At 41.5% G+C, this 12,472-nt stretch overlaps 1 protein-coding gene across 3 annotated transcripts in view; it reads left to right on the top strand.

Annotated features, from left to right (window-relative positions):
* Positions 1 to 205: 205 nt before the first annotated feature.
* LOC139157053 (amine sulfotransferase-like) overlaps positions 206 to 12,472 on the top strand; it is a 29,683-nt gene continuing 17,416 nt past the window's right edge. The window contains exons 1-3 of one of the 3 annotated variants that reach the window (XM_070733395.1): positions 206 to 369; positions 7,850 to 7,999; positions 11,490 to 11,698. In XM_070733395.1, coding sequence (XP_070589496.1) covers positions 7,858 to 7,999; positions 11,490 to 11,698 — 351 coding nt within the window. In that variant the 5' untranslated portion in view covers positions 206 to 369; positions 7,850 to 7,857. Of the gene's footprint in view, positions 380 to 7,849; positions 8,000 to 11,489; positions 11,699 to 12,472 lie in introns of all 3 variants that reach the window. The other 2 variants (XM_070733396.1, XM_070733397.1) reach the window with 2 other exon arrangements.

Here is a 12,472-nt window from a genome sequence, read left to right as displayed (position 1 = left end):
ATCACATACTATATTTAGTGTGGACAGAAACAGTAGCATCACCTAAAACTCACTAATAGTTATAAACACTGATGCATTTAACTTATTTAAAATTTATATTATTGTTCTATAAATAATTAATCTATTTTTTCAAACCAACATCAGTTGTCTGAAATGTAATGTTTTTGAGTGGTGCTAAAGGACACTTCTAGAAAGTTGGGAAAGGAATGGTTCTTATTGGTTGAGACAATGTTAGCTACAATATATAAAGAGTTGTCACCTCAGAGTCTCTCTGAAACGGTTACAAGACTAATAAACAGGTGTTCTGGCTCCCTGATTCCACCGTGAGCTTCATTATTCCATCACTTCACGCAAGACCTGCAGAATAAGGTGAGGTAAGGTAAGGAAAGTTAAGAAAAGAATTGCAGCTAGTATGTTCTTAATATTGTAAGTAACACTTTCTCTTCTACGTAGAACTTTTAGATTCCAGGAAGAACTGCACATTTATTCTTTGCAGTGGAACCATTTGTGGATAATAATTGAGTTCATGGAACTAATGAATTAGTTAGGGGGAAAAAATCTAATAATATATACAGTGTTCCTTCGATTTTCGCGGGTTCTAACTTCGTGAAAAGTCTATACCACGGTTTTTCAAAAATATTAATTTAAAAATACTTTGCGGGTTTTCCCCCCCTATACCACGGTTTTTCCTGCCCAATGACATCATATGTCATTGCCAAACTTTCATCTGCCTTTAATAAATATATATTTTTAATAAACTTTAATAAATAAACATGCTGAGTAATGATCTAAATGGTTGCTAAGGGAATGGGAAATTGCACTTTAGGGGTTTAAAGTGTTAAGGGAAGGCTTGTGATACTGTTCATAGCCAAAAATAGTGTACTTACTTCCGCATCTCTACTTCGCAGAAATTCGACTTTCGCGGGTGGTGTCGGAACACATCCCCCACGAAAATCGAGGGAACACTGTACATCATTTTTCTTTACGATAGCAGGATTCATGACTTGGCTGGTTTCGGCCAGCAGGGAGGTGACACGGAGCTGGGTCCAGGAGATTGTCAACGCTTCTCTGGGGAGGGGGTCCTTTCCGGCTCCTTACAAGGAGGCACTTGTGTGCCCAGGGCCGCCATCAGGAATTTTTGGGGCCCCATACAGCCTAAGTGTCTGCCCCCCCCCCGCCATTTTAAAACTACTTTATTTTGCGACATACCAATTATGTATTAAATTTACCTTTCACAAAAAAAAAATTTAAACCCTGCCACTACAACAAGGTACACTTGTTTGACAGATTAATAATATGAGTCATTTTGTTAAATCTTTTGGTCAAGTATGTTTATTACTATAGTGCAAATATGACATCATAAAGGAAAGCACAATGAACTGTAAACATATACAAATATTTACTAGACAACACAACATATAACAAATATAACATTATGAAGTGCAGCTGCTAGGGCCACCAGTTCTGTCATATATTCAGCTTTAGTAAAGCCACGCTGATTCCACATGTCTCTTCGGTGGCCTCTCAGTTTTTGACCAATGTGTTAATAACGCAGAAAATATATTCAAGTCACATCAACATATTACATACATATAAATAAATAACCAGAACAGTGCAAATACACCAAATTAACAAAATATTATTCATTTTGCCATCAACAATATTAAAAGCAGCAATAAGATGGCACAAAGGATAAAGACAAAATACTTCTGCACCACACTAGAAAAATATTTGTTTTCACAATAATACCAATAAATAACAGGTAACCAGAAGATAAATTATACGTAATAATGTTTAAAACTATACGTAAACTCTCCTGAGTTCTCTCTCTCTCACACACACACACAAACTCTCCTGATCTCTCTCTCTCTCATACACACACTCCTGATCTTTCTCACACACACATACACAAAAACCCTTTCCTGATCTCTCTCTCTCTCTCTCTCTCACACACACACACACACACAAACTCTCCTGAGCTCTCTCTCTCTCACACACACACACACACTCCTGATCTCTCTCTCTCTCATACACACACTCCTGATCTTTCTCACACACACATACACAAAAACACTCTCCTGATCTATCTCTCTCTCTCTCTCTCTCTCTCTCACACACACACACACAAACTCTACTGAGTTCTCTCTCACACACACACACAAACTCTCCTGATCTCTCTCTCTCTCATACACACACTCCTGATCTTTCTCACACACACATACACAAAAACCCTCTCCTGATCTCTCTCTCTCACACACACAAAAAAACACACACACACACACACTCCTGAGCTCTCTCTCTCTCACACACACACACACTCCTGATCTTTCTCAAACACACACACACAAACTCTCCTGAGCTTTCTCTCTCTCACACACACACACACAAACTCTCCTGAGCTCTCTCTCTCTCACACACACACAAACTCTCCTGATCTCTCTCTCTCATACACACACTCCTGATCTTTCTCACACACACATACACAAAAACCATCTCCTGATCTCTCTCTCTCTCTCACACACACACACAAACTCTCCTGAGCTCTCTCTCTCTCTCACACACACACTCCTGATATTTCTCACACACACATACGCAAAAACCCTGTCCTGATCTCTCTCTCTCTCACACACACACACACACACAAACTCTCCTGAGCTCTCTCTCTCTCACACACACACACACACACAAATTCTCCTGAGCTCTCTCTCTCTCACACACACACAAACTCTCCTGAGCTCGCTCTCTCTCTCACACACACACAGAAACTCTCCTGAGCTCTCTCTCTCTCACACACACACACACACACACACAAACTCTCCTGAGCTCTCTCTCTCTCTCACACACACACAAACTCTCCTGAGCTCTCTCTCTCATACACACACTCTTGATCTTTCTCACACACACATACACAAAAACCCTCTCCTGATCTCTCTCTCTCTCTCTCACACACACACACACACACAGAAACTTTCCTGAGCTCTCTCTCTCTCACACACAAAATCTCCTGATCTCTCTCTCTCACACACACACACTCCAGCTCTCTCTCTCACACACATAAAAAACCTCTCCTGATCTCTCTCTCACATTCCAGAGCTCACTCTCTCACACACACACATACACAAAAACCCTCTCCTGATCTCTCTCTCACACACACACTCAAACTCTCCTGATCTCTCTCTCTCTCATACACACACTCTTGATTTTTCTCACACACACATACACAAAAACCCTCTCCTGATCTCTCTCTCTCACACACACACACACACACACACAGAAACTTTCCTGAGCTCTCTCTCTCTCACACACACAAACTCTCCTGATCTCTCTCTCTCTCTCACACACACACACACTCCAGCTCTCTCTCTCACACACATAAAAAACCTCTCCTGATCGCTCTCTCACATTCCAGAGCTCTCTCTCTCTCACACACACACACACACACACACAGAAACTTTCCTGAGTTCTCTCTCTCACACACACATAAAAAACCTCTCCTGATCTCTCTCACACATTCCAGAGCTCTCTCTCACACACACATACACAAAAACCCTCTCCTGATCTCTCTCTCACACACACACTTAAACTCTCCTCATGTCTCTCCCCCCATACAAAAAAAATATATCTCCTGACCTCTCTCTCTCTCTCTCTCAGGTCAGCCCTTTCCATATACACACACGCCCTTCTTTCCATACCCCATTTGGGTTTTTACATCCAACCATTGCTGGTAGAAATCTGCTGTTCAAAGATAAAGGGAGAGAGAGAGAGAGAGAGAGAGAGAGAGAGAGATCCCTCCCCATCTCGAAAACTGATCCCACTTGAGGTTTTTTTAAAATATATATTTTTTCAACTTGTCCCCGGCGGTAGTTTTCTCTCCTCCACACGCATACACAAACCCGCTTCCACCCCCGCCGCCCCCAATATTTCTTCCCTCGACATTTTCAACCGGTTTATTTCTTCTCTTTGGAAGGAAGACGGTTCCCACGCCAAGGAACCCTTTTGGATTCCTGCCGTTTCTGCAAGTAGTGATCTCTCAGCACCGTGTCCTTAAACCCACATGCATTTTTTTTCCTCCTGCGACTCGCCAGCTTCAATACGGGTAGTACTGTGCCTGTGCGAGGAGCTGGAGCTCGGCGCTGCTCACTGGGCACAATGACTGCTGCGGGCGCCAGGGGGCCGGCACACGGTGATGGGCCAACCCCCCCCCCATTTTTCAATTTGGCTGGGCTCCTGACACCAGTAGCAATAATACTGACCTATCCGCAGCCATGTGTGTGGACCCTCCTCAAGAGGCCTTCCCTGGACCCAGCCATTCTTAACAACTATTGTCTAGTCTCCAACCTTCCCTTTATGGGGAAGGTTGTTGAGAAGGTGGTGGCACTCCAACTCCAGAGATCCTTGGAAGAAGCTGATTATTTAGGCCCTCAGCAGTCAGGATTCAGACCCGGCTATAGCATGGAAACTGCTTTGGTCGCGTTGATTGATGATCTCTGGTGGGCCCGGGACAGGAGTTTATCCTCTGTCCTGGTGCTTCTCAACCTCTCAGTGGCTTTCGATACCATAGATCAGGGGTCCCCAAACTTTTTACACAGGGGGCAAGCTCACTGTCCCTCAGACTGTTGGAGGGCCGGACTATAAATAAAGCCCTGCGGTTTTCTTAATGCCGCCGCCTTGAGGGAGGAGGAGGAGGTGAATTGGAGCAAGTCCCCAACTCCTTGCCGAGTTTTCTCTTTCTCTCTCTCTTCCTTCCTCTCCTTTTTTTTCCTCTCTCTCTCTCTCTCTCTCTCACTCTCACCAGCATTCGTGGCATGCGAGCGCGGCTCTTTCTTTCACCCACCGCTGTCGCCTCCAGCCAGACCGGCAGCAGTTGCCGCAAGTTCCTCGGGCAGGTTCTGCCACTTTCTAATAATCTCTGCACTTTCTACGGCCGCCTGGCTGGGCTGTCCAGAGGGAGTGGCAGCTCCCACCCAAGGAACCTGCAGCGATGGCTGCCGGCGGGAGAAGGAAAGGGAGCCGCGCCCCCCCGCCTGCTGCAGATGGGCGGGTGCTGAGCCTCTCGGTTGTGGCCTCTCCACCCCCATTCCCCTGCCAGCCCACAAGGGGATGGGGAGTGCGCGCGCATGCGCAACATTCAGAATAAGAAAAACCTTCACCATTCAAAAAAAGAAAAACTTTAGCCAGCCTCACACTTTCATCGCTCCCTGCCCCCAACTCCAACGCCCGGCTCCATGTAAAATCTCGTGTGCTGCCGCGGGCCGGATAAATTGCCTCAGCGGGCCGCATCCAGCCCCTGGGCCGTAGTTTGGAGACCACTGGCATAGATCATGGTATCCTTCTGCGCAGGCTGGAGGGATTGGGAGTGGGAGGCACTGTTTTACGGTGGTTCTCCTCCTACCTCTCTGGTTAGTCACAGTCGGTGTTAGTGGGAGGGTAGAGGTCGACTCCTAGGTCCCTACCTTGTGGGGTTCCTCAGGGGTTGGTTCTCTCCCCTCTGCTGTTTAATATCTACATGAAACCACTGGGTGAGATCATCCAACATCATGGGGTGAGTTACGATCAGTATGCTGACGACACCCAGCTGTACATCTCCACCCCATGTCCACTCAGCGAAGCAGTGGAAGTGATGTGCTGGTGTCTGGAGGCTGTCAGGGTCTGGATGGGTGTCAACAGACTCAAACTCAACCCTGATAAGTTGGAGTGGCTGTGGGTTTTGCCTCCCAAGGACAATCCCATCTGAACATCCATCACCTTGGGGGGGGGGAAATTATTGACCCCCTCAGAGAGGGTTCGCAACTTGGGTGTCCTCCTCGATCCACAGCTAACATTAGAACACCACCTTTCAGCTGTGGTGAGGGGGGCAATTGCCCGGGTTCGCCTGGGGCACCAGTTGCGGCCCTATTTGGACCAGGAGTCACTGCTCACAGTCACTCATGCCGTCATCACCTCAAGGTTCAACTACTGTAACACTCTCTACATGGGGCTACCTTTGAAGAGTGTCCGGAAACTTCAGATCGTGCAAAATGCAGCTGCGAGAGCAACCATGGGCTTCCCTAGGTATGCCCATGTTACACCAACACTCCGCAGTCTGCATTGGTTGCCGATCAGTTTCCGGTCACAATTCAAAGTGTTGGTCATGACCTATAAAGCCCTTAATGGCATCAGGCCAGAATATTTCCGAGACCACCTTCTGCCACACGAATCCCAGCAACCGGTTAGGTCCCACAGAGTTGGCCTTCTCCGGGTCCCATCGACTAAACAATGTCATCTGGTGGGACCCAGGGGAAGAGCCTTCTCTGTGGTGGCCCCGACCCTCTGGAACCAGCTCCCCCCAGAGATTAGAATTGCCCCCATCCTCCTTGTCTTTCGTAAACTTCTTAAAACCCAACTCTGCCACCAGGCATGGGGGAACTGAGGCATCTCCCCCAGGCCTATACAAGCATGGTATGCTTGTGTGCATGTTTTCTTTTTAATAAGGGGTTTTTAATGACTTTTAATTATTAGATTTGTTATATATTGTATTATTATTGTTGTGAGCCGCCCCGAGTCTACGGAGAGGGGCAGCATACAAAAATAATAATAATAATAATAATAATAATAATAATAATAATAATAATAATAATAATAAATTTATTGTCATTGTCAAAACAACAAATTGTCATTGGCAACGAAAGTCGTGTGACCACCCAGAGACCAGTCCCACCCTACATAAAATAAAAAATAGAATAAAAAATAGAATAAAAAATAGAATAAAATGTCCCACCCACTACAAATTCCCCACCCTGAACCACTCAACCATCTACATGACAAACCGAGTAATATTGTCCAACAGTTCACTGATGCTGACCCTTTAGTTTGTTGTTAAGTGCGAGTATAGCTCTGGGATAAAAACTATTTAGGAAACGTGTGGTCCGAGTTCTAGGTTTTCTGTATCTTCTGCCAGAAGGCAACAGTTCAAAAAGATTGTAAGCAGGATGAGAAGTGTCTTTGACAATGGTATCCTAGAACAGCGAGATGCGAAGATGTCATCCAGGGCAGGTAGCTGAAGTCCAATAATGTTCTGGGCAGTTTTAATAATTCTCTGTAGAGCTTTTTTGTTCGCTACAGAGCTGCTCCCATACCAAGCTAGAATGCCGTATGTCAGGACACTCTCAATGGTGCTGCGATAGTAGGACAACAGTAGATGCTGAGATAAATTTATCTTCCTGAGCATTCTCAGGAAGTACAGCCTCTTTTGTGCCTTCTTCACAAGCATATTAACATTCATAGTCCTCTGAGATATGTGCCCAGAAATTTGAAACTACCAACCCTCTCTACCTCCTCGCCTTTTATGTGCAATGGTGAATATACATCTTTCTTCCTCCTAAAGTCAATTATTAGTTCTTTAGGTTTTTTGGTATTAAGTGTAAGATTGTTTTCTTTACACCATAATGTCAGCCCTTGTACTTCATTTCTATAAGCAGACTCATTGTTCTTATTAATGAGCCCCACCACTGTCCTATAGTCTGCAAATTTAATAATTGCATTGGTGTTATACAGTGGGGTGCAGTCATGTGTATACAAAGAATAAAGGAAAGGGCTTAGCACACAACCCTGGGGGGCTCCTGTGCTTAGTATCTGAATGGAAGAATAATGAAATCCCATCCTTACTGACTGTGGCCTATCTGTCAAAAAATCCTTTACCCACAAACAAATCCTCTGGTTTATATCCAAATTAGACATTTTAAAAAACATCCTGTTGGGTAGAATTCTGTTGAATTGAATTGAATTGAATTGAATTTTAAAAACTGAATGGATACAATATTGAATATAAATGTAGGATATATTGATAATTGCTCTATTATTATATCAAAAGTTGAAGCAATGGAGTCAGAGGAAGAGTTCTTGTATAAATACAAAGGATTCATTTTCCTAAAGGAAGAGTCCTCACCAGAAAATTTAGATACACTGGACAGTTTTGAAATCCGAGATGATGATATATTCATAATCACATATCCTAAATCTGGTAAGTTCAAAGATGTCCTCGAAGAAAGAGTTAATCTTGTGTCCAAAGTTGTTGTTCATTTCCTCAGTGCTTTGGTTGCTGTAACTCTGTTGTGCTATAACCAGATTTTAGCATTAGCATTTTATAAGAAGCTGGAAATATAGGGAAAATAAAGCAGCTAAATCTGTACTTTCACCATTTATATTTTATTATTATTATTAAAGTAATCTTTATTAAGTTTTCTAGTTAAAAACAATAAGACATACAAAAAATACAAAATGCAAACAAACATTGTAAAAGCTAACCATTTTTATAGCTATTTCATTTCCGAATATATTTACATTTCACTATATTTCTGTTTTAATTTAAACAAACACTATTTATTTATCCAGATCTATATTCAATGGATTGAGTCTCCTGTATATTTCTTTCATATATATTATATGTTCTTCATACATATATTTCTTCCATTTTATTTACCTCAAACTCTAATTGTACATAGCCTGTGAGATTGAGAACATTTGTAACTTATTTGTAATTCAGCTTTTATAACCAATTTGAAATTTTTATTGTAATTTAGCCATTTATACCAATTATTCCAAGCATCATAGAATTCCGTATCTTCCTTTTCATGAATCTCCATTGTTAATTAACACATCTTGGAGCATTTCAAAATTTTCCTAATGAACATTGAAGAAGTGGGTATGGTATTATTTTTCCAAGACTCGCATAGGCGATCCCAGAGGCAGTGGTTATGTGGAGTATTATCAGTGATGGGCTCCTATGGGTATGGTCAGGTACGCAGTACCTGTAGAAAAATGTTTGTCAGGTACAAAGTAGCAGTAGCAAAATTTTGATTTCTTTCCTTTTTCCCCTTCTGGGCTCTGGGTATGTTTTTCCTATCGCCGTAAATGAGGTTGAATGTGTATACTTTTACAAGAGCTGTGCATGTGTGTGTGTACATACACTATATATAGTAGATAATCAGGGGTGGGCTACTGCCCGGACAGGGGAGAATGCAGTGCGGTAATGAAAATTGAGCTCCAGAGCACCCAATTGGCACTGAAAGATGTTGAAACAAAATGCATAAGCCACGCCCACAGTGTGGTAGTAAAAATTTTGATAGCCCACCATTGAATATTATTGATCTTCTTTTTAAAATTTCCCTCTAAAAATTCCCAATAGAAACAATTCTGGTTTCAAATCAATCACCTGTTGTGTGATTTCTTCTAGCTAGTTTCTTATTTTATTTCAAAATATTTTAATTTTTGGACAGGTCCACTAAAGTTGGTAAAAGGTCCCTTGTTCTTTTTTACACTTCCAACATTTCAGTGATATATTTGCCAATTATGCTGGAGGGAGGTGCCAATGGTAAACATTTTATATATATTTTCCTTATATGATGCCACCAGGATTAATTTATCATTTATTTCTCATTTTTCCCCCATTCTGCTAAGTGTATTACATACCTGAAATTTTGTGGTCATGCTACCATTGTTCCATTGGCCCACTTCTTCTAATTTAAATTGAATTTGGAAGTTATATAATTTTGATATCATTTTTTTTTTCTTCTGGGACAAATAAGGTTTTATTTATTTGCCAGTCCAGGTTATTGAATGCTTTCTGGGCATTTATAAATATTATTGCCAGTTGTTTGTCTATATGTAGGTCATAATTTTCAAGAGTATTTAATATGATTCTGGTATTGTGTCTTATTTGTCTATTTGGAAGAAAGCCATTCTGATCTGTGTGAATCAGTTGGTTCAACCTTTTTTTAACCTTTCAGTGATAATTGTTACAAATATTTTATAATCATTATTTAACAATTTTATTTATTTATTTATTCCATTTCTATACCGCCCAACTCCCTAGAGACACTAGGCAGCTCACAGCAAAAGTATAAAACATCAATAATATTATAAAAACCTCTAAAAACAGTTTAAAAAACATTTACAATACAAACAGTTAAACCCCTGCATTCCATTCATGGCATGGATCACGCTGGTTACTACCATAAGATCAACGGCCCCAGGCCTATCAGAAAAGCCAGGTCTTTACCGCTTTCCGGAAGGCCAATAAGGTGGGGGTAGTTTGTATCTCAGGAGGTAACTGGTTCCAGAGAGCTTGGGCAGCCACAGAGAAGTCCCTCCTCTGCAGACCCGCCAGCCAACACTGTTTAGCTGATGGGACCTGGAGAAGACCAACTATGTAGGCCCTTACCAGTCGCTGGGAGCTATGTGATAGAAGGGAATCTCAAAGATACTCTGGTACTAAGATATGTAGGGCTTTAAAGGTAATGACCAACACTTTGAATTGTGTCTGGAGACCAATCAAGAGCCAGTGTGTGGAGGATTGGTGTAATGTGGGTGTACCTAGGTGCACCCACAACAACTCATGCAGTTGCATTCTGGACCAACTGTAGTCTCCGAACACTCTTCATGGGTAGAGCAAGTTGCAATAATCTAACTGTGTGGTGACAAGGACATGAGTGACTGTGAGAAGAGCCTCCTGATCCAAGTAGAGTCGCTATTGGTGAACTAGGTGAACCTATGCAAAGGTCCCCCTAACTACAATTGTCAAAGTGGGTTTTAAACAGAGGAATAATCCAGATAACAAAATTAGCTTTTTATTGAAGAGAATTTGGCATTATATACACAAAACAAAAAGATTTAATATCTATCTTTGGAGTAATAAGAAATAAAGTAGAATATTAATGGTTATAGAGCAGTCAAAGATGATTTTAGAGCAACAGCCTGCAAATATAGGTTGGGACACTCAGGAGAGGATTAGAGAGTTGGAGAGGAAGTAGAAAAGAAGGGAGTGGAGGAGTGTTGTGAGAGAGAGATAAAGAGAAAGAAAAAATGAAAGAGAGAGAGAGAGAGATTTAAGAGGAGTGAAGGGAAAGTAGGTAGGAGGAGAGAAGGGTAGAAAAGGAAGGGGAGTGCAAGAAAGAATGGTTAAAGGGACAGGCAACGTTTATTTTTCTTTATTCTTAAAAATGAAATATGAATTTATGAATGATGGATAAAATGTACAACTTTGAAGTCTGTAAGACATATGTAACAGTGGAAGGTATAAACATGTTGAATTTGTGTATGAGAAGGTGGAGAAAAAAAATGAAAAAATTTAAAGAAAAACATTGTGTCAACCCATATATTTTATTTTATTTTCATTGATGGATTCCATTGCCAGTCATGCTACCTCATCCCAACCTACCTCACAGGGTTGTTGTGAAGAAAATAGAAGGAGGAAGGTATATTGCTTTACGTGCCACATTGAGTTAGTTCTAAAGATGTAAAGGCAGGATATAAATAATTGCATAAATAAATACCTATACTTTTCTCATCCATCTGTCAGTTTAATCTATCAATTTTAGAAGAGTTAATTGTGGTTACACATATCTGAAATATTTACTATTCTTCCTGATAGGAAAATTGGCCTTGCATAAATTCAATATTTTCCAAACAATAATGGTTCTGAGTGAATGAATTTAATTATTCCTTTTTTGCAGGCACAATATGGACTCAGAATATTGTCAGCTTGATTCTTTATGAAGGTCATCGAGATGGAACTGAAAATGTTACCCTGATTGACAGGGCACCATGGCTGGAGTATAATCTTTTCCATGTAGATTTACCTAGTCGCCCATCACCTCGTGTCATCTCTTCCCATCTGCCCTACTATTTGGTACCCAAAGGATTACAACATAGAAAAGGAAAAGTAGGACATATTTTGTTAACTTGTCAGATGGAATGAGGTGCTGTCTGCGTTCTTTTCAGTTCTTTCAGCTCTGTATCTGAATGTTTTATTAACCAATACACAACTATATAAAACAGTCACAAATCACAAGGTCATGCCCAGCAGAAATAGCTAAGAACTAAATTGAAAATTGAACCCCTTAAGCTTATTTTTTCCAAGGTGACACTTATTTATTTATTTGTTTGTTTATTTTGTCCAAAACATAATGAAGATTACAGAGGTTATACTCATAGTAAAATATATCAATGAAAGAATAGAAGAAAATATATAGAGAAAGAAGAAAAGATATATAAAGATATATACGAGAGACAATAGGACAGGGGACAGAAGGCACGCTGGTACACTTATGCACGCCCCTTACTGGCCTCTTAGGAATCTGGATAGGTCAACCGTGGATAGTCTTAGGGTAAAATGTGGGTTAGGGGATGACACTACGGAGTCAGGTAATGCATTCCACGCTTCAACAACTTGATTACTAATGTCGTACTTTTTACAGTCAACTTTAGAGCGGTTAATATTAAGTTTGTTTTGTACTCTTGTGTTGCTGTGGTTGAAGCTGAAGTAGTCGTTGACAGGGAGGACGTTGCAACACATGATCTTGTGGGAAATACTTAGATCACTGCCGCACTGCCACACTGCCTCACCCCACCCACCCCCTGATGCTGGCATGAGCAATAGGAGCTGCCAGCTCCCATCCACCTGCCACGTTTCCAGCCACTGCCACGCCGCCTCTGC

The sequence above is a fragment of the Erythrolamprus reginae genome, chromosome 1 (genome assembly GCF_031021105.1).
Source record: "Erythrolamprus reginae isolate rEryReg1 chromosome 1, rEryReg1.hap1, whole genome shotgun sequence".
NCBI classification, from domain to species: domain Eukaryota; kingdom Metazoa; phylum Chordata; class Lepidosauria; order Squamata; family Dipsadidae; genus Erythrolamprus; species Erythrolamprus reginae.
This window is presented reverse-complemented; position numbering and strand designations above follow the sequence as displayed.